General features: G+C 36.4%; 1 protein-coding gene across 3 annotated transcripts in view; it reads right to left on the bottom strand.

The window, feature by feature from the left end:
* Positions 1 to 22,357, bottom strand: part of LOC150105073 (uncharacterized) — a 162,282-nt gene that overhangs the window by 112,443 nt on the left and 27,482 nt on the right. For all 3 annotated transcript variants that reach the window (XM_090396130.1, XM_090396131.1, XM_090396129.1), the window contains exons 2-3: positions 21,648 to 21,709; positions 7,501 to 7,592 (exon numbers count right to left, since the gene is read on the bottom strand). In XM_090396130.1, coding sequence (XP_090252256.1) covers positions 7,501 to 7,592; positions 21,648 to 21,687 — 132 coding nt within the window. In that variant the 5' untranslated portion in view covers positions 21,688 to 21,709. The remainder of the gene's footprint in view (positions 1 to 7,500; positions 7,593 to 21,647; positions 21,710 to 22,357) is intronic.

Raw genomic sequence — 22,357 nt, 5'->3', positions numbered from 1 at the left:
TATTGCCATTGATGCCATCTGTTCATGCCTATAATCTTTCTCAGGACTCTCATATCTGTGGTCTCTAGTCTTTGGTCAAGTGTTTTACTTCTGACCCAGCTCTCAGATCCATAAGTTAAAACTGGTTTGAACACTGTTCAAACCAGTTATGTACACAGCTAATTTAGTGTTCCGACTGATTTCTCTCTTATTCCATATGAATTTATTCAACTGACTTCCCACCATACCAGCTTTGCTGATTCTGTTGTCTATTTCTATATTTAATTTACCATCTTCAGTAAAAATCGTGCCTAAATAGCTGAAATGTTTTACTTGTTCCACAGGTTCTCCATTCACAACACAGTTGACATTTTCAATGATTCTGCCTATTTTCATTGTCTTTGTCTTTTTATTGCTGACCTTCATACCATATCTATTACAACAGCTATTCAATTTAGTCAGAGAATCTTGCAGACTTGTAGCAGATTTATTTAGAAGTATAACATCATCAGCATAAAGCAAAGAGCTGACATTAGCATCTCCAATTTTGATATCATGTTTAATACCACTTTCCTTCATAATGTGATCCATATAGATAATGAATAACAGAGGGGATAATGTACATCCTTGTCTCACACCAGATTTAACATTAAACCATCTTCCTGTACTTCCTTCAATTCTAACTGCTGACTTACAACTCAAATAAAGACTAAGTATTGCTTGATATAATGCCCTATTGACACCATATAACTGAAGCGTATTGAATTGCTTCTCTCTTGGCACCTTGTCTTATGCCTTTTCCAGATCGACAAAACTTAAATACAGATCTTTGTTATATTCCCATGCTTTCTCAACTATTTGTCGTAAAGTGAAGATCTGATCCTGACAGCCTATATTTGGCCTGAATCCAGCTTGTTCTTTACCAAGCTTTTCTTCCACAATTCTTCTCAACCGTTTCTAAAGTATACTTACATAGATCTTGCCAAGAACACTCAGTAGAGAAATACCTCTGTAATTCTCACATTCAGTTTTATTTCCCTTTTTATATATGGGTACTATGAGAGCTCTACTCCAATCATTGGGAATTCGTCTGTCTGTCCAGGCTTTCTGAACTATGCAGTGCAGCCACTGTAAGACTCTTATACCAGCATACTTCAGCATTTCTGGTCGAATATCATCTACTCCTGCTGCCTTTCCACATTTCAAGCCTTTGATGGCTTTTTCTACTTCTAGTATGGATATGTATTCCTGACTGCATGCCTGGTCAGTGTTTTTTACCATTGTGCTGTCATCACTGCTTGTTTCATTTAGCAGTTTTTCAAAGTAATTACTCCATACTTCAAGGATATCTTTTTCTCCTGTTTTCATGTCACCTTTATCATCTCTAATTCCTTTTATAGCACTCTTTCCTCCATTCTTAAGCTTCTTCAACAACCTCCAGAATATTTTGCCACCTTTTTGATATTTATTTTCTATATTCTTGCCAAAGTCCTCCCATGACTTTTGTTTAGCTAATTTTACACAGTGTTTAGCATTCTTGCATTTGTCTCTATATTCTCTAAGAGCACAAGCTGACTTATTTAACAGGAACTTTTGGTATGCTTTCTTCTTTTCCTTCACTGCCTCTTTAACTTCCTGTGTCCACCAGGGAGTTCTGATTTTTTTATCCTTACAGATAACCTCACCACATGCCTCTCTGGCAGAATCAATCAATGTTTTCTTCAGAGTTTGCCACTGAATCTCCAAGGTTTGATTCCTGTTCTCAAACTCTTTCATTTTTTCTTCAATAAGCTTTGTGTATTTTAGCCTACAGTTCACATCTGAGAGCTGCTCAACTTTTATTCGCTTTAAAACTTTCTTACATGTTATTCTTTTCAATATGAAATTCAATTTTATCCTGCTCAAGACTAAATAGTGATCACTTCCAATTTCAAATCCTCTGTACACTCTGGTTTCCTGCACCAGGGAGAAAACATCACTATCAACAATAACATAGTCAATGAGACTTTTCTTATTCCTAGCCTCTTCTCTCCATGTGAATTTGTGCACATTTTTATTTTTTATGATTTTTTTGTGTATTTCTAAACTTTCATATGCTGCTGAAGCAATAATTTCTTTTATATTATTCCATTCTTTCTCAATGTCTTCATTTTCTTGTATTTTTTCTAAGTAGTATTAATCCTCTGTTGGTATAAATTTCTTATACTTGAATCATTCAGTAGTCTTACTTTGTAATTAGATTTTGTTTCTCTAGTTTATTTTTTTTGTAACCAGTTTGTAGGAAATCTTAGTTTTGCCTATACTAAATAGTGATCTGTGTCAATTTCTAGCCCTCTTCTAACTTTAACATCCAGGAAGAGTTTTGCTGCTTTTTCATTTGCTATAAAGTAGTCTATTATTGATTTTTGTCCTCTTGCACACCATGTATATTTTTATGTTTGTAAAATGTATTCATTATTTTTAAATTATTATATATTGTATAATCAATGAGTCGCTTTCCATTTTTGTTTACTGTTGGTTCTCCAAATTTTTGTATATTATTGTTAATTTTTTTCATGTTCTAGCATTAAGATCTCTGGCTATAATTATATGGTCTGTTATATTTAATTTTTCATATATTAATTGTAATTTAATCACAAACATAATCATTTTCTTCTTCTTTTCCTTCTTCAGGGGCATACACTCCAACAACTGTTAAATTTTCTTTATTTAATTTTAATTGCGCTTCTAATATTCTTTCATTCCAGTATATATAATGAGTTATTTTTGCTTTAATTGATTTATGGATCCAAATCATTACACTAGTTTTTGCATGTATTTGTTTGTCCACTCCACTATATATGATATTGTAATTAGCCATTTCTTTTGTTCCTTTATTCTTTTTTGTTTCTGTAATAACTGCAATTTCTATATTTTCATCATTTAAAATTTTATCTAATTTTTCTTCTTTATGTGCTATGCTTCTAATGTTCCATGTTGCATATTTCACCACCTTTTTCTTTTTCCAAAATTTCTTAACCTTTTCCAGTTGTGGTCATTTCCCATGATTTCTGTCTGGTTTGGATTTCATTGAGACTTTGAAAGTAACATGTTTCCCTATGTTACAAGTGACTAGCATGACGATAGGTATCCTAGTGGTGGGCTGCCACCTTAAGACAACTAGGCTTGTCATTTTTAGTCATAATCATCATCAAATTCCTGACACGTACCTTCAAGGGGTGTACAGGATATGATAGTACTACATAAAAATTTACATCATTACTAACTTCCTATCTACAATTTTCCTCCAAATCAGTCTGTTACTTGTCAAGACTCCAACATTATCAGATCTTATATTTCTATCGTCTAAGGCACTTTGTACCATATCAATCCAACTATATCTTGGTCTTCCTCTGGGTCACCTTGCTGCCAACCTGGCAGAGAACACTTGTTTTGCTAATAGTTTTGCTAAAGAAGAGTAGAAGACCAGTCTCCAGATATGATATACCAAGTGTATATTGTACGAAGTAAGATAAAGTATAACTTGGGTATCTCGGGATTGCCATGCCCGTACTCACCAATGTGAGCACCTGAGAAATAGATTTATCTAATGGTATAATATTTACATAAAGTAGAAAGTAGAGTTGATTATTTCCATATCAGATTTAGTGCCCTCTGCTTCATAATGAAGGAAATATAAATGAGGAATAACAGCAGAGATTTTATTTTATTCATTTCGTATGGTGAATGAACAGCTGTGAGCCCCTTTTAAGGGGAGGTATGGCACCACCTCAATTCCCCATTTTTATATGGGCTCGGGACCAGCATAGCTGACAATTCAGACCTATGGCTGGAGGGATCGTCTTAGGTATTCCTGACTGTATCTGTGTGTTCACAGGGCCAGAGTGCTTGTTTGTGGGATGAATAACCCCAGATAAACGGGATGGGAGGGGGAAGAACCCTGCTGTCCAAGCCCAAGACCAGATTTAAGAAACCACCTTCCTGTACCTCCTTCAATTCTAACTGTTGACTTATATATATATATGTATGTATGTGGGGTGCCTAAGAGTCAAAGCTGTATAACTGAGAGGAGACCTCCATATTGGACATTAGGTCAGAAGCCCTGGTCAGTTCTCTACATTCCTTTACAGGAATGCGGAGAACTGACCAGGGCTTTTGACCTAATGTCCAATCCTCGCCTTCTCGTGTTGCACCCTGTTGGGTATCTACCTGGATACCGAATGAACGAGGATGAGCTGGCAATTTGGGATTTAGCCGACCAAATTGTATTCTTATTGGCTTAAATCAAAATATAAAATGATGGTACAACATGACAAAATTTCATACCGGCTGGGACGTCACCCGGTTAAACAAGGGCCCCCGTTGTTTTCGCCAGGGAACCAGTGCGAACAACGAAAAGTCAGCTACTGGAACAAATCTGAAAACACACCTCAACTCAATATCACCAAAGTTAAAGATCAGTACTATCAACATAAGAAGCCTGAATGGCAAAGAAATGGAGCTGGTTGAGGAATTAGATAAGTACCAGATCGACATAATACGAGTGACTGAAACAAAAAAGACAAAAACTAGTGAGATTTTTCTGAGCAATAAATACAAAATGTTATATTCAGGAAATGACAATCAAGGAAAAGGAGTAGCCATTGTATTCAACACTAAATACGAGGCTACTTTTCTTGAATGGCAGGCAGTCTGAAATAGAGTAATGTGGGCAAATATCAAAATGGAGAATTGGACAATGAGACTTATTTGTGCCTATGGTCCCACAGAAGGTTCTACTAAGGTAGAAGTGGAGGGAATTTTTTTGAGGATTTAGAGAAAGCAACTAACACAATGAAAAAGGAAAAGTTGGTCCTTGTTGGGGATCTAAATAGCAGAGTAGGAAATGATTGTGAGAGATACAAAAAATATTTGGGGAAAATTTGGAGAAAAGACCAAAGCTAATAATAATGGCAAATACCTGTTGGATTTCTGCTCAGGACATGGACTGGTTATTACTAACACCATGTTCCAACATAAAAATGTGCACAAATTCATATGGAAATAAGAGGCAAGGAATAAGAAAAGTCTCACTGACTATGTTGTTCTGATGTTTTCTCCCTGGTGCAGGACACCACAGTGTTCAGAGAATTTGAAATTGATCACTATTTAGTCTTGAGCAGGATAAAATTGAATTTCATATCGAAAAGAAGAACATGTAAGAAAGTTTTAAAGCGAATAAAAGTTGAGCAACTCTCAGATGTGAACTGTAGACTAAAATACACAAAGATTATTGAAGAAAAAATGAAAGAGATTGAGAACAGGAACCAAACCTTGGAGATTCAGTATCAAGTCTTGAAGAAAATCCTTATTGATTCAGCCAGAGAGGCTTGTGGTGAGGTTGTCTGCAAGGATAGAAAAATCAGAACTCAATGGTGGACACAGGAAGTTAAAGAGGCAGTGAAGGAAAAGAAGAAAGCATATCAAAGGTTCCTGGAAAATAAGTCAGCTTTTGCTCTTAGAGAATACAGAGACAAACATAAGAAAGCTAAACACTGTGTAAAACTAGCTAAACAAAAGTAATGGAAGGACTTTGGCAAGAACATAGAAAATAATTATCAAGAAGGTGGTAAGATATTCTGGAGGTTGTTGAAGAAACTAGAAATGGAGGAAAGAGTGCTGTAAAAGGAGTTACAGACCATAAAGGTGAATGAAAATGGGAGAAAAAGATATCCTTTAAGTATGGAGTAATTACTTTGAAATTACTCCATACTAAATGAAACAAGCAGTGATGACAGCATAGTGATAAAAAACACTGACCAGGCATGCAGTCAGGAATACATATCCATACTTGAAGGAAAAAGCCATCAAAGGCTTGAAATGTGGAAAGGCAACAGGAGTAGATGATATTCGACCAGAAATGTTGAAGTATGATGGTATAAAAGTCTTACAGTGGCTGCACTGCATAGTTCAGAAAGCCTGGACAGAGGGACGAATTCCCGATGATTGGAGTAGAGCTCTCATAGTACCCATATATAAAAAGGGAAATAAAACTGAATGTGAGAATTACAGAGGTATTTCCCTACTGAGTGTTCCTGGCAAGATCTATGCAAGTATACTTGAGAAACGGTTGAGAAGAATTGTGGAAGAAAAGCTTGGTGCAGAACAAGCTGAATTCAGGCCAAATAGAGGCTATCAGGATCAGATCTTCACTTTACGACAAATAGTTGAGAAAGCATGGGAATATAACAAAGATCTGTATTTAAGTTTTGTCGATCTGGAAAAGGCATAAGACAAGGTGCCAAGAGAGAAGCTATTCAATACGCTACAGTTTTATGGTGTCAATGGAGCATTATATGAAGCAATACTTGGTCTTTATTTGAGTTGTAAGTCAGCAGTTAGAATTGAAGGAAGTACAGGAAGATGGTTAAATGTTAAATCTGGTGTGTGATAAGGATGTACATTATCCCCTTTGTTATTCATTATCTATATGGATCACATTATGAAGGAAAGTGGTATTAAACATGATATCAGAATTGGAGATGTTAATTTCAGCTCTTTGCTTTATGCGTACGATGTTATACTTCTAAATAAATCCGCTACGAGTCTGCAAGATTCCCTGACTAAATTGAATAATCGTTGTAATAGATATGTTATGAAGGTCAGCAATAAAAAGATAAAGACAATGAAAATAGGCAGAATCACTGAAAATGTCAACTGGGTTTTGAATGGGGAACCAGTGGAACAAGTAAAACATTTCAGCTACTTCGGCACGATTTTTAGTGAAGATGGTAAATTAAATATGGAAATAGATAACAGAATGAACAAGACTGGTATGGTAGGAAGTCAATTGAATAAATTCATATGGAATAAGAGAGAAATTAGTCGGAACACTAAATTAGCTGTATACAAGACAGTGTTCAAACCAGTTTTAACATATTGATCTGAGAGCTGTGTCGGAAGTAAAACTCTTTACCAAAGACTAGAGACTGCAGATATGAGAGTCCTGAGAAAGATTAGAGGCATGAACAGATGGCATCAATGGCAATATCATATTAAAAACGAGGATATTAGGAAAGAACTTGACAGTGTCAGCATCCAGGAATGCATTAGCAGAGCTAATCTCAAGTGGTATGGTCACTTAAACAGAATGGGCGAAGAAAGGGTTTTGGCAATTTTGTAGTATAAAGGAATAATAATGCATATCTAAATTTCAGCCAGCAAATAAAATTTTCTTTGATAAGTCTCAAATTGCCAGCCTTTCTCAAATTGAAAGGGTCTTTGCATTTCTTATTGAATGTGTATGTGTGATTCTTAAACAGCATGCCAGACTTGACTCCTTTTAACATTGTTTTCAACTTTTTAAGAAATGATTACACGAAAATGACTAAGAAATTGAAACTCTTATTCAATACATTATAGGCGTGGATATAAATGAATTAATTACCATTAAAACTATTACTGACAAATCAATGGAACAGAAATCTCTATTTACTTTTTAACCTATTCAAATATTCAATAATAATAAAAATAAGAACTCACTAAACAAAAATGATGTGCCATAATATCCTCCTTGCAATATATTTTACCTAGAAGTAACTCATTATCTTCTGCTGTACCACAAAATATGCAACCTAATTAAAAGTATAAATATAAAATTATATCTTGAATAAATTATTTTTTATATTAAAGTTCTTATAATGAAATTATATAAATGTAATTACTATTTTTTTAAATAATTAAAATCTTACATAATAAGGAAATATAAATAAATTTGTGAAAATTTGGAGCAAGAATTTATCAGATAATATTGAATGTTTCATGTTCTCTCTAAAATGCAAAAATATCAATATCATGAATTTTATGATGACCTCTCTTAACATAAAACCATTCCAAACTCTAGCTGCCAGAGAAAATTTAATTATTCAATGCATGTTATCTGCCTGTTAGACACTAGATTATTTCAAATGACCAACTCCTTCATCCCCAAAGATATCATTTCATCCACAAAGACATACTACTGATCCTTCCACATGAACTAAGTGAAAGGATTAGTAGTGTGTAACTTACTGTACCATCACTTAATCTGATGATCCTACCCTACACACAAAAAAACATTCCTTTATTAACTTAATATGACTATTAAATAGCCATATTAAGTTAATATTAATTTATAATATTTTATATAATATAATATTATATAATATTTAATTAAGTTAATATGTATTTAATAGTCATGTGTTACTAACATATAAGCCTTTCTACAAGAATTAACTTAATATGAATAATTGATTCTCCTTAAATGTGTGGACAGACTTATGTGTTCGTTGTACATGTTGTTTATTTTTTAACAGTATATATTAGAACACAGAAAAATAAGTAAATAATTATTTATTAACTTATTCTTGATATTTCGCTGGTGTTATAACCAGCATCTTCAGAGCTTCGTATATCGTGAAAAACAGTTTGTCACAATACACGAGACTATAACAACATGGTGTAATCAACGGACTAGTTAAACAAAATTGTAGCAGCAACACAAAGACTAGAGTCCTGATTTCGGCACCCTCTATCTGGGAAAAAAAAAAAAAAAAAAAAAAAAAAAAAAAAAAACCCGGTACTAGTTTTTTCATAAGATGACTGTCTCCCAGATTTTAGGCAAATTTATACAGCCATATTTTTTGAGATTTGGAGTGTATTTCAGGGTTTCTATTGCCTCTAAGAACAATCTCTCCAACTTATAAGAGCTTCTGTGTAGTACTTTTGTGTTCTTCCAGCTGATCTTGTGTGCAGGGGTATCCAGAGCATGGTCTGCTAGGCCCAACTTACCAAAGTGATAATACCAGACATATCTTTTGTGTTCGCTGATGCGGATGTTCACAATTCTTCCTGTTTGACCGTAGTAGGCTTGATTACATGAGCAGGGTACTTCGTAGACTCCTGGATGTGATAAAGGAGGAATGCTGTCCTTGGGTGAGCAGATAAGGTTGCTAATTTGCTACACAGTCTGAATGTGGTGCATAGTTTATTTATTAAGAATTCTTGAAATCTTTTCGGATGTGCCTTTAATGTATGGGATGGTGACTGTTTTGTTGTAGTTCTCTGTGGTGGATAGTGGGAAAGGTTTTTTAGGAGCGTTTAGTATTTTGTTTATCTTATGGGGATTATAGCCATTGGCCAAGAAGGTGTGGCGTAAGTGAGCCAGTTCAGCAGCAAGAGCATTGTCATTGGAACAGATTGCTCTCGCTTTGTGGGTTAGCGTTTTTAAAATGACATATTGTTGAGAAGGGTGATGGTGTGATTGTTTGTGTAAATATCTCCCTGTATGTGTGGGTTTTCTACAGGGAGATATTTACACAAACAATCACACCATCACCCTTCTCAACAATATGTCATTTTAAAAACGCTAACCCACAAAGCGAGAGCAATCTGTTCCAATGACAATGCTCTTGCTGCTGAACTGGCTCACTTACGCCACACCTTCTTGGCCAATGGCTATAATCCCCATAAGATAAACAAAATACTAAACGCTCCTAAAAAACCTTTCCCACTATCCACCACAGAGAACTACAACAAAACAGTCACCATCCCATACATTAAAGGCACATCCGAAAAGATTTCAAGAATTCTTAATAAACATAACCTATGCACCACATTCAGACTGTGTAGCAAATTAGCAACCCTTATCTGCTCACCCAAGGACAGCATTCCTCCTTTATCACATCCAGGAGTCTACGAAGTACCCTGCTCATGTAATCAAGCCTACTACGGTCAAACAGGAAGAACTGTGAACATCCGCATCAGCGAACACAAAAGATATGTCTGGTATTATCACTATGACAAGTCGGGCCTAGCAGACCATGCTCTGGATACCCCTTCACACAAGATCAAATGGAACACAAAAGTACTGCACAGAAGCGCTTACAAGTCAGAGAGATTGTTCTTAGAGGCAACAGAAGCCATGAAACACATCCCAAATCTCAACAAGTATGGCTGTATAAATTTGCCTAACATCTGGGAGACAGTCATCTTAAGAAAAAACTAGTACCGTTTTTTTTTTTTTTTTTCAGATAGAGGGAGCCAAAATCAGGACTCTAGTCTTTGTGTTGCTGCTACAATTTTGTTTAACTAGTCCGTTGATTACACCATGTTGTTATAGTCTCACGTATTGACAAACTGTGTTTTTGTGCTCTGAAGATACTGGTTATAACACCAGCGAAATATCAGCAATAAGTTAATAAATTAATTATTTACTTATTTTTCTGTGTTCTAATATATACCATTAAAAAAATAAACAACAATTGATTCTCCTGTCTTTTAAGTCAGTATAATCATTTTAATATCTTTACTAATTTACTACTTAACTCTTCTACTATGAAAAATATCACATATTAATAATCGTCATCTATATTCATGTATTTAGGCTCAATGGCTTCTTATAGCAAAGTATATCAGCATTCATCATTAATATTATTATTAACATCTGACTTCCATGGAGTCAGAGACTCATCGTGGAAGGTACATACTATCACACGCAAAGTCATCCAACTCTTCCTTACTGATTCAATGTGTCTACATTCAACACACACTCAGGCAATACATTCCACTCACCAGCCACTATCCATGTAAAGAACCTGCTCCTCACTCCTCTGTCCATACCCTCTTTATACAATTTCCAGGGATGGCCTCTTCTTCTATCCCTCTCTCCCATTCTATGAAAAATCTCTTCCATGTTAACCTGATAACAATCACTGACTAACTCATATGTCACATATCCCCCCCCTCCTCCTCCTCTTCCTGTCCATGAGACTTTACAACTTACATTCTCTCAATCTGTCCTCATACTCCAAATATCAAAGACCACTGACCACCTTTATGAGTCTTCTCTGGATCTTTTTAATATATGCTAGTCGCCATGAAAATTCAGTGACCACATCTGTGCTGTGTAATCCATATGAAGCCTGACCTAGGCATCATACAATGGCATCATAACTTCTTTATTTCTGCATGTCAGGGTCCTCTGCATCACTGCCATTATCTGATGAGATGTCTTCACAACTTGTGCAACGTAGACCCTGAATTTCATGTCCTTTCAAGTCCAAATTTCAAAACTTTGCAACAATGAACTGATAGTTCCACTAACCTGCCCATTCGTGCAATTTATTCAAGTCCTCCTGTAAGGCCATAACTTGACTCTGCAATTTTGCATCATCTGCAAACAGCTGCATATCACCACTTAAACCCATATAATTAATATACAAATTGAACAACAATGTCCCAAAACTGACCACCATGGCCACCACTGGCAATTTTCCTCTTTCGGTATACTGCATCCCATATACAGCTTTCTGATACCTATCTGACAGCCAGTCACTAACTGAACTCAGAAGTCTGTTATCGCTGCTTCCCAAATTTCAAAACCTTACACTTTGCAACATTGAGCTGACAGTTCCCAACCATTTCAATTTATTTAACAGCTTATCATGTGGAGTCTATGAAAAGCTTTTGCAAAATCTAAGCATACCACTATATATGCATCTTCCTTTTTCAAGACATTTGTTACCTTGTTATAGTACATAAGTTAGTAAAGCATGATCTACCTTTAACAAACACATACCGATAACCACAGAGAATACTGCTGTTATCAACTTATTTCTATATACTAGTTCTCACCATTTCCTCTAGTACCTTCACTACAACTCCAGATACATAGATTGGCCTATAGTTTGTAGCCATAGCCTTATCACAATTTTACCTTCTTTCCATTCTCTTGAAACTTGTGCTGTTGTAAGACTGTTATTAAACATGCTAATCCTGCTGCCAATTCCCTGGAAGATTCCCTTAAGACAAGTGGTTAGGTTATTTATTTCCTTATATACCTCCTGCTCACTCACAATTAAGCCATCCTCTCCTATGTCCTCTACATTTGAGTCACTCATGATTTCACCCTGATGAGGATGACACACCTTTAAACTTCAACAACATCTTCTGCAGCAGTTACTATTTTCATCAATTAACATCTTATCATAATCCTTCCTTCTACTTGCTATATATCTAAAAAAAAATCTTTCTTTGCTTGATTTGCTAATTTCTGTTCATACTATACTTTTGTTGTTCTTACTGAGTCACTCTCCTGGCTTGCTCTTCATACTCTTCATGTAACTGATTATTACCATTATTCATCATGCACTACCTCCAAAGTGCCTTCTTCCAGATTTTATGCTTAATCCCTTGTTGGATTGTGATAGAGTGGAATTTTATGAACTCCTATCTTATCACAATCTAACATGCGTTTCCAAACAATCAAGGGAGATAAATACAGTAAATTGCCTCTGAGTATAAAATAATTGCTATGTATATATATATATCAAGCATGTTCTGTTATGAGAGGTTAAATAAGTATGTATTTTGTGCCATTCGCGAATGAGGTTAAATTAATATTGAAAGTGTAAAATTAGCAGAGCATTATAAAATAACATGTATAAAAGAATTATAGAATGTAAGCACAAATTCAACAGTTGGGGGGGGGGGGGTGAAGTCCAAAGGTCACGGAGCATATGCGAGGGAGCGACTCGCCCCAAGCAAACAGCGTGATGTCAGTGCACGTGTGATAGTGGGGAAAGGCTGGATGCCATGACGTAAGAGCACGTGAGAGTTGGCTGGACATTGAAAAGTGCGAGAAACGCTGAGAAGAAAAGAGGGAAATATAAGGGTCATGCAACCCTGAAAGAAGGCTTTTTGTTCCTGGATTTCCCGGTGTTCGTCTCTCGCGGTGGTGAAGGGTGGCAGTGCCTCCATACCGGAGGATCCCGATTAAGGCAGTTGCGGGACTCGGCAGCCGTATTCTCCGTGGAAGAAGCAAGCCCGGCAGTCCACAGAAGGCAAGTTCCTGTAGACCAATGATGCAATATAAAACCAAAGGGGAAGATAAGTAGACTTTGTGTTTCACTGAATGTAAATGAGAGATTTGTGCCACGTTGATAAGTCAAGGAAAAGGAACATTAATGATATAGAATAAGATTGTATTGCTGTTGGTTAGAGAGGGTTGCATTTAATCATACTATCTATTGCTGTGTTAAAGTTCATTAATAATTTGAAAGAAGCTATGAATATGTTTAGAGTAAGAAATTGATAAATTATAAAGAGATGTGAAAGATGTGAATGTTATCTTGAGTAGTCTGACAGAACTACTGAGTTTAAGAAAGACTGTGATAATAATACATGACTAATGCATAATCTGTTAAGTATATTAGTATTATTTGAATTTTTAAACTCTGTCTTTAAATCCCTTAAGATGGGATTTAAACAAATGATATCGAGTGTACCAACTTTTGATATATAATAAACCTTGCTTTTGATTCTGACAAAGACTTTCTGTGATTTCTGGAATCCGATGTACCTCTTATAAAATATTATGAACCTATGCGGGATATTAGAAAAGGGTAAAGTTTGGCCACGTCTGCAGAGTTGCTAGGCAGCATTTAAGTACTGTCCTGAGATTACCTCTTGATTGTTAATATTACTAATCTAATAGCGCTAAGTGGCACAGCAAAACAAATAAATTTTCTTGGCATTTTAAGAGAGGTAAATCTCAGACACTCTGATACTCGGGTATTGCCTCGATCTCGAGGAAATTCCATTGTCCCTCAGAGGTACCACGTGATACCCGATTAAGAGTATAATGGAGATCAGACACAAAGACAAAATTATAGTTGTAAAGAAAGAAAGCGACGCAACATAAATGGCGCAGTCAGCCGACAGGATGTGGTTTATATAACTGAAATAAGTACTTTATATAAAACAAAGTAAGCAGGTTTCGGATTCCAAACAGAAATTCTTAACAAGGGCAAAGGTCGATTTAATATTTGTGTAAACTTAGAGGCAAATATGTCTAACCCTTCGAGTAGCTCAATAAAGGAGGAGAACGACTTTTTTAGATGCATTAACCCCCAACAAGTGTTCCCCCAGTTCTCAGGCGTAGATTCTGATGATGTCATTTCGTTTTTTACATACATAGAAGAACTAAGAAAAGCTGGAAGATGGACTGACTTTCAGTTACTGGTCTTGCTCCGAAGTAAGCTGATAGGGAAGGCAAAAACCTTCCTATACTCCTCTCCCATTCTAAAAGAGACCCTGGAGTATTCAAAGTTTAAAACGGTCCTAATTTCCCAATTCTCTAAACTAGGAAATTTGGGGCCTAATTTATGGTAACTCCAGAGGTGCACTCAGAAGGACAGGGAGAGTATATCTGATTTTGAGAACAGATTACTAACAATAGCCCTGAGTGTCCACAATGAAGAGAAACCTCATTTGGACTGGGCCGTTTTCCAGCAATTCAGGCAAGGAGTAAGACAGGAATTTAAAGAAACTGCCTTCAACAAAAAGGTGACTAACTTGGATGAATGCTACAGAGCAGTTAAGGAAAGGGAGCAGATACTTGGTGACATACATCCCACTTCTGCTGCTGGTCTTGTAAACTTGGTTGAGCAAGAATGCTGCCCAATAATGAACCAAGATAAGAAAGACAAATCCAAGACAAGAAAAGGAAATGAGGGCAATAATAGTGAGACAGTGAATAAGTTAACTGAAATCCTGCCTGAGACTTGTAAGATCAGGCTATAGTAAAACAGGAAGTGGAACTTCTCCAGAAACCTGTCATGGAGCGATTGAACAAAGTAATGAAAAGATTAGAGACATTATCAGTGAAGGGCCCAGAACCAAATAATTCTGAGGCGGACGAAACTAAACGTTTAATTAGAGAAGAGGTCGAGAGGCTACAAAGGCCCCTTCTTGACCGAATGGACGAGGTCATGGAAAAAATTATAGCTATTACCTCCCAAGAAAAGTTAGTACTACCATCAGATCACAGGGTCAATGATCAAGGAAATGGAAGAGAGCCTCCCAGATGATATAGGTGCGACAGAATTGGGCACATAGCTCGCAATTGTTTCAAAGGCAGGGGATGCTTTAATAGAGGTCATGAAGAAGAACCTAGATCTCATACTTATGCTAATAGAACTTGGAAGAAGGGACAAGGGATAAGAGGGCAGTCATATGAAATGATGGTGAAAACCAGTGTGCTTGGAGAACATTGCAATGCCCTACTTGACACTGGAGCACAAACCTCCATCATTTCTGAAGACTATTTTAAAAAGTTAGAACCCTATATTAAGGAAAAGATCACTTACCTCAAACGATCCGTGAGAATATTTGGGTGCACAGCCTCAGCATCTCACGCATCTAAATCAGTAAATCTTAAAGTGTATCTGCCTGAGTTCAGAATGTGTGTTTGGCAAGAGTTTCTGATCTTGTCAGGATCTTCTTTCCCACACATAAAGCTGATTCTGGGCAATGATTTTTTAATGAGATAGAACTTTAAGTGTGATTATACGAGAAAAGAAGTATATCTCCTTGGAAGAAGGCAAAACATAAACAAAGGAACTGAATCAAGATTGCATAACAATGGATGGAACTCACCAAGAATCGGATCTTTTAAGGGGAGCCTTAAAACTCAGGTTGATAAACCTACAGGTGAACTAGCAAATGACTACTTAACCACGAAGAAGCACATTTTGTCAGCAGAGACTAGCCCTCATGTGAATCAAGTATCCTTGGCAGTGCGAACATCGCAGGGAATTTCAATTGGCACTGGGAGCTTAGAAATAGACACGTTTAGGCCTAATGTCCCAAGAGTAAGTCACAGTAGAGTTGGGAAAAAGAAAAGGAGGAAAATGAGAGCCTAGTCCCCATCCTGATAAAGAACTTGGCAGGACTAGATGCATCCAATTCACCAGACATTTTTTGACAAACAGAACACCTCTAAAAGGTTGAAGGAGGATGGAACAAAAACCGAAGTGAGTGAGAGAGAGGAATCCAAGGAGACTGAGCATAATAAGACACTAAGTAAGAATCTAAACAACCACAAGGGCACACAATAATTCCAGAGTAAAACAAACCCACTACAGGAACAGGTATAAGGAACAGGAAACAAGGTGCCATTAAACCCCCCCTTTAGAACAGTAAGGAGTAACACCTGAGAGGAAGAAAAATTTTTGAAAATTTTTAAATGGAAGGGGAGGCCTATGTTGGATTGTGATAGAGTGGAATTTTATGAACTCCTATCTTATCACAATCTAACATGCATTTCAAACAAAAAAGAGAGATAAATACAGTAAATTGCCTCTGAGTATAAAATAATTGCTGTGTGTGTGTGTGTGTGTGTGTGTGTGTGTATATATATATATCAAGCATGTTCTGTTATGAGAGGTTAAATAAGTATGTATTTTGTGCAATTCACGAATGAGGTTAAATTAATATTGAAAGTGTAAAACATTAGCAGAGCATTATAAAATAACATGTATAAAAGAATTATAGAATGTAAGCACAAATTCAACAGTTGGGGAGGAGTGAAGTCCAAAGGTCACGGAGCCGTGACGCGAGGGAGCGGTTCGCCCAAAGCAAACAGCGTGATGTCAGTGCACGTGCGATAGCGGCAAAAGGCTGGACGCCATGACGTAAGAGCACGTGAGAGTTGGCTGGACATCGAAAAGTGCGAGAAACGCCGAGAAGAAAAGAGGGAAATATAAGGGTCATGCAACCCTGAAAGAAGGCTTTTTGTTCCTGGATTTCCTGGTGTTCGTCTCTCGTGGTGATGAAGGGTGGCTGTGCCTCCATACCGGAGGATCCCGATTAAGGCAGTTGCGGGACTTGGCAGCCGTATTCTCCGTGGAAGAAGCAAGCCCGGCAGTCCACAGAAGGCAAGTTCCTGTAGACCAATGATGCAATATAAAACCAAAGGGGAAGATAAGTAGACTTTATTTGTGTTTCACTGAATGTAAATGAGAGATTTGTGCCACGTTGATAAGTCAAGGAAAAGGAACATTAATGATATAGAATAAGATTGTATTGCTATTGGTTAGAGAGGGTTGCATTTAATCTTACTATCTATTGCTGTGTTAAAGTTCGTTAATAATTTGAAAGAAGCTATGAATATGTTTAGAGTAAGAAATTGATAAATTATAAAGAGATTGTGAAAGATGTGAATGTTATCTTGAGTAGTCTGACAGAACTACTGAGTTTTGGAAAGACTGTGATAATAATACATGACTAATGCATTTGAGAGTGTTAATATAATTCTTACTTTAGAAAGCTACTGCATAATCTGTTATAAGTATATTAGTAGTATTTGAATTTTTAAACTCTGTCTGGAAATCCCTTAAGATGGGATTTAAACTAATGATATCGAGTGTACCAACTTTTGATATATAATAAACCTTGCTTTTGATTCTGACAAAGACTTTCTGCGATTTCTGAAATCTGATGCACCTCTTATAAAATATTACGAACCTATGCGAGATATTAGAAAACGGTAAAGTTTGGCCACGTCTGCAGAGTTGCTAGGCATCATTTAAGTAATGTCCTGAGATTACTTCTTGATTGTTAATATTACTAATCTAATAGCGCTAAGTGGCGCAGTGAAACAAATAAATTTTCTTGGCGTTTTACGAGAGGTAAATCTCAGACACTCTGATACTCTGGTATTGCCTCGATCTCGAGGAAATTCCATTGTCCCTCAGAGGTACCATGTGATACCCAATTAAGAGTATAATGGAGATCGGACACAAGGACAAAATTATAGTTGTAAAGAAAGAAAGCGACGCAACACCTTTCATTCATCTTTCACACCTGCCTTATTCAGCCCTCTGACCTTTGGAATACGTTCATACATTGATGCTGTTATATATTTCTTTGTCATTTCCCAAGCAGCATTTATTTTCTTACTGCTTAACTCCTCATTCCATGCTATAACTCCAGAATGTTTCTTAAGCTTGTGATAATCACCAGCCTTGTACTTTCACATATATCCTTTCCTTGCAAAAGTCTGCATATAGCTAGCCACAACTCAGGTAATCACTTCGAGGAAAGCATGAAACCCCACTCACAATTACATCCTTTGATGAAATGATCAGATCTAAAACTCTCGATCTTTGCATGCTGCCTGAGATAGCTGTTTCCCAAGAGCTCAAGAAATTCATTTTCCTTATTCTATCCAAAATGCTACCTCTTCATTCCAATCAATACTGCCATAATTAAAATCATCCACAATAATCGCCCTTTTTTTGTTCACTAACCTAAGTTGTTTATACATTTCTTCATCACCACCCTCCACATTCCCTGGCCTATAGCAATATCCAACTAAATATGTCTTCCTGTCAACCTCCACCTCACACCACTCTGCCTCATAACCATTGTTACTATTTCTCTCTTTCATGTCTACCTTATGTGGACGTAATTCCCCTGCTGTCATCATTAGCAGCAGCATTCTCCCTACCTTCTTGTCCTTTCTATTCTTGTGAAAAAAAAAGAAAAAAAAAGCACTGTACTCTTCCACTTCTATTCACATTAAGATATCTTCATTCACCCATGGCATGTTTCATTTATCCCAATGATTTTGGGATAAATAAACTCAAATCAGTGAAACCATTTCATCTCCTTTATTTCTGATACTCTTGGCATTTGTAAATAAACACAGCAGTTCACTTTTAGGTCTATGACCAGTCCCACCCAAGCCACTTGTTTGTTGCGATTTTCTCACCACACTGCCCAATCACCTTTTATCATTGCTTATCACATAATATATCAACTCGCTCTCAATTTCCCCACTCATATCATGATCTATTTAATTTCTATACTTATCATTCTTATACATACCTTCACTACTACTTCCAACATCCACTCTTCCTATGCCATATCTCCCTGTCCATCCAGGTTCCCCCCCCTGCTTCAATGTTCCTCTTGAATTTCTGCTCTCTCTCCATCTTGCACACTACCACTGTTTCATTTGTCAAGCACTTCTGTCTCTTCAACACCACTCTCCTGATCTTTCACTTCATCTTTTACTTCTGATCTCTTGCTTGCATCACACACACACACTGCACCTCCATGCAACAATTCCTCCAGTTCACTCACTCCAAAGCCACTCGAATGCAATCCATCACAACTGTATAATTCTATTCTTCCCTAACACAGCTCCACAAGCATACCATTCAATGATCTGTCCTTCCGTCTCGATTCATCATTGTCATACCTTGGCAACATACTGACAACCACTCCCACTATACTGTTATCTTTTACTATCTTCAATAAGTTCTGATATTGGCCCTTACATTCTCTTTATGTCCACTTAAATCATTTGTCCCCACAACTACCATTAATTCTCTTGCTCATTTCTTCCTCTGGATGTCATGTCCAAAGGATGAACTATTTTGCTCATTCTCCCCTTCTGGATAGCAGACCTTATGGACTCTCTCATTAACCAATCTTTTAACAATGGACTCTCCACATACTGCTATTCTCGAATCACTCATCGCCTCTTGACCTTTCTTCTTTCATTCTATTATTTTGTACATTTTCATTTGTTTCCACTAAACATCTAATATCATTCTGCATATTCCTTTTTTTTTTTTTTTTTCATTTTGAAAGACTTTTATCAAATCTTGCTACCACTCGTTATGCCACACCTTCCTTCCGTTTTCCTTATTTATACTTCTTTTCACTCCCTTATCACTTACTTTTGCTTCTACATTCTTACACTCTCTCCGTCTCACCATTTTTGTTCCGTTTCCCATTTGTTAATTTGTAGTCTAACAAAATATTGCACTTCCTACAAATCTGTACTTTTTCTTGTCTCCAGTTCAGTCTCTCCAAAACACATCTTTCTCTCATCTGTTAGGGATGCTCACAACCACCTCTAGCAATTAAAGAACCTAGTCTGCACACCCTTACTAACCACACTCTTAGACAACTTCCAAGTGTGATCCCCATGTTTTCCTCCTACTCTCCATGTATTGAAAAATTTCTTCTGTGTCAATCTTATAGAATCCCTTTAGTAACTTATAAGTTTCTAACATATCCCCTCTTCTTTGCCTGTCAGCTAAACTCTGCAACCCACATCCTCAATTTATCCTCATAGGGATCATTCCAGAGACGTCACCAGCTTGGTCACTCGTCTCTGAATCCTCTCCGCCACCTCCCAACTGCTAAGAAACACAGCTGACCAAATCTGTGCACAGTAGTCAACATGTGTCCAAATCATAACTCCCTATCTTTACTTGCCAATGTGCTTTTCAGCATCCAAGTAATCCTCTGAGCTATTTTGCCAACTTTTGCAATATGTCCTTTGAATTTCAAATCTCTATCCACCAATATTACCCACAGATCCCTAGCCTCATCAATTTCCTGCAAACTAATACCATCAATATGATGTGAGTGTGCAATTTTTCATCCTGATTTGTCTTACTTTACATTTAACAACGCTGAATTCACAACCATTGTCCTTTGCTCACACTGTCAATTTATTTAAATCATCCTATAAGATATCTACATTACCTTTATTAACTATTGCCTTTCTTAATGTTGGCATCATTGGCAAACAACTGAATATCTCTCTTCAAATCATCTGCTATATCATTCATGTACAAATTAAAGAGTAGTGGTCCTAATACAGAGCCCTGGGGCACTCCACTATACACCACCCTCTGATGTCTATCAATCAATCAATCACCTCCATACCCATGCCATCTCCATTCCCATTTGTTCCAACTTATGTAATAGTTTTCCGTTAATAGGTATTCTGTCAAATGCCTTTGCAAAAAGTCCAGCAGTATTATATTGTAGCCATTTCTTTTATCCAATTCTGCTATCACCTTATTATAAAATGTGAATAAATTACAGAGGTAAGATCTACCTTTTACAAAGCCATGCTTCCCCCATAGAATATCATATTCCTATCCACCTATTCCCGAATTTTACTTTTAACCAACTTTTCCAATATTTTAACCACCACTCCAGAAATATTAATTGGTCTGTAATTTGCCACTTCTGTCTTAGAGCCATCTGTATGTAATGGGACTATCTTGCCCTCTTTTTTACTCCCTTGGAACCTTGCAAGAACTGAGACTTAGATTCAACAACTTCATCAGAGGCACTACTAGTTTACTGCACATTCTGATAGCACAAGAGTAGACATGCTGTCTAGGCCCACTGCTATATTGATATGTTTCAATGTTGTGCTGTAATTGTTGGAAACTGTCACATCCCCCCCCCCCTGGCACCCAGACTTAGCAACATCAGACTTCCATTTGTTCAGTCCCCTCAAGAAACACTTTTCCAGAGGACATTTCATCATGGATGAAGTTCATCAGGTGGTGTGTGATGTTGGTTACCAAGAGTGGCACAGCCCTCTTCAGTACTGGTATTAATAAACTGATCTATCATTCTGACAAGTGCATTAATAAAATTTGTAGACTTCAGAAGTAGTGCATGTTCACTTATTTCTTGGTGTATAATTTCAACTGCCTATTATTAAACATCCAAGAGAAAGAAAAAATTTACCTTACTTTTCGGAAACCCCTTGTATTTTTCTCCTTAGCCTACTCTGAAAAACAATCCACAGTCGCTGTGAACTACCACTAAAATACTTATTTTCCTGAACTCTTGTAAGGGAATGGGAATGAGAAACCTCCCCTTCCCTCCAACAAAAAAGTATCTTTTGTTTTGTGAAAGAGGAGAGGATGGGGGGGGGGGAGTTCTTGTTAAAAAAGATTCTCATAATGGTATCACACAACAAAGAAAAATCTTGATTGATTTGAATAAGTTTCATTTTTGGCAACTTAACAACATAAACATACTTTTTTCACTTCTGTTATTTTCCATAGTCCTGAGCATCATATTTTGAAACTGTGTGCCAAATCTACAAAAGAAATATTTGAAAAAATTACTTATCCTAACATAACAAATATAATACTGGTTAACTTATATAAAATAACACTTTGGGAGAGTTTTGTGTGTTACTCTTTAAAAATTTAAATTTTTTGAAGGGATAAAAATCATATACATATGAAGTACTGAGTCAAATTGAAGAATAATAATAAAAAAAAAACTTGTTCATCAACCTTACTATCTTGTAATTAGGTTTAATTTAACAATTATAACAAAGGAACACATTGCTAGTAACAAACTACATTAATAGATCACCTTTCAATTATCGAATAATCCTAGGAGAATAATGTACACTAATTACAAGATACATTACTAAAGCAATTCATGGCAAAGTCTGAGTAAATTTTATATGCCTTGTATAAACATACATCAGCATTTTATTGAATTAAAAACAGAAATATGTTATCCAACTTTCCAACACATATCATCCAAGATTATTGAATAAAAATGCTCCAAATCTGTTGTATAGTATTGTTTAAAAAAAAAAAAAAAAAGAAAGAAAAGAAAAGAGATCTAATGCATACCAAAAATTAAAACCTACCAAAACCAATGCATTTTCATTTGATGTTAACTGTAACCTCTGACAGAGCAATGCATTAGTTCTGTTATATAGTTCCAA

This window comes from Typopeltis vanoorti, chromosome 7 (assembly GCF_054136105.1).
Source record: "Typopeltis vanoorti isolate ZY-2024b chromosome 7, IOZ_Tvanoo_1.0, whole genome shotgun sequence".
Taxonomy (NCBI): Eukaryota; Metazoa; Arthropoda; class Arachnida; order Uropygi; family Thelyphonidae; genus Typopeltis; species Typopeltis vanoorti.
The sequence above is the reverse complement of the archived record's forward strand: the minus strand, read 5'-3'. Positions and strand labels throughout refer to the sequence as shown.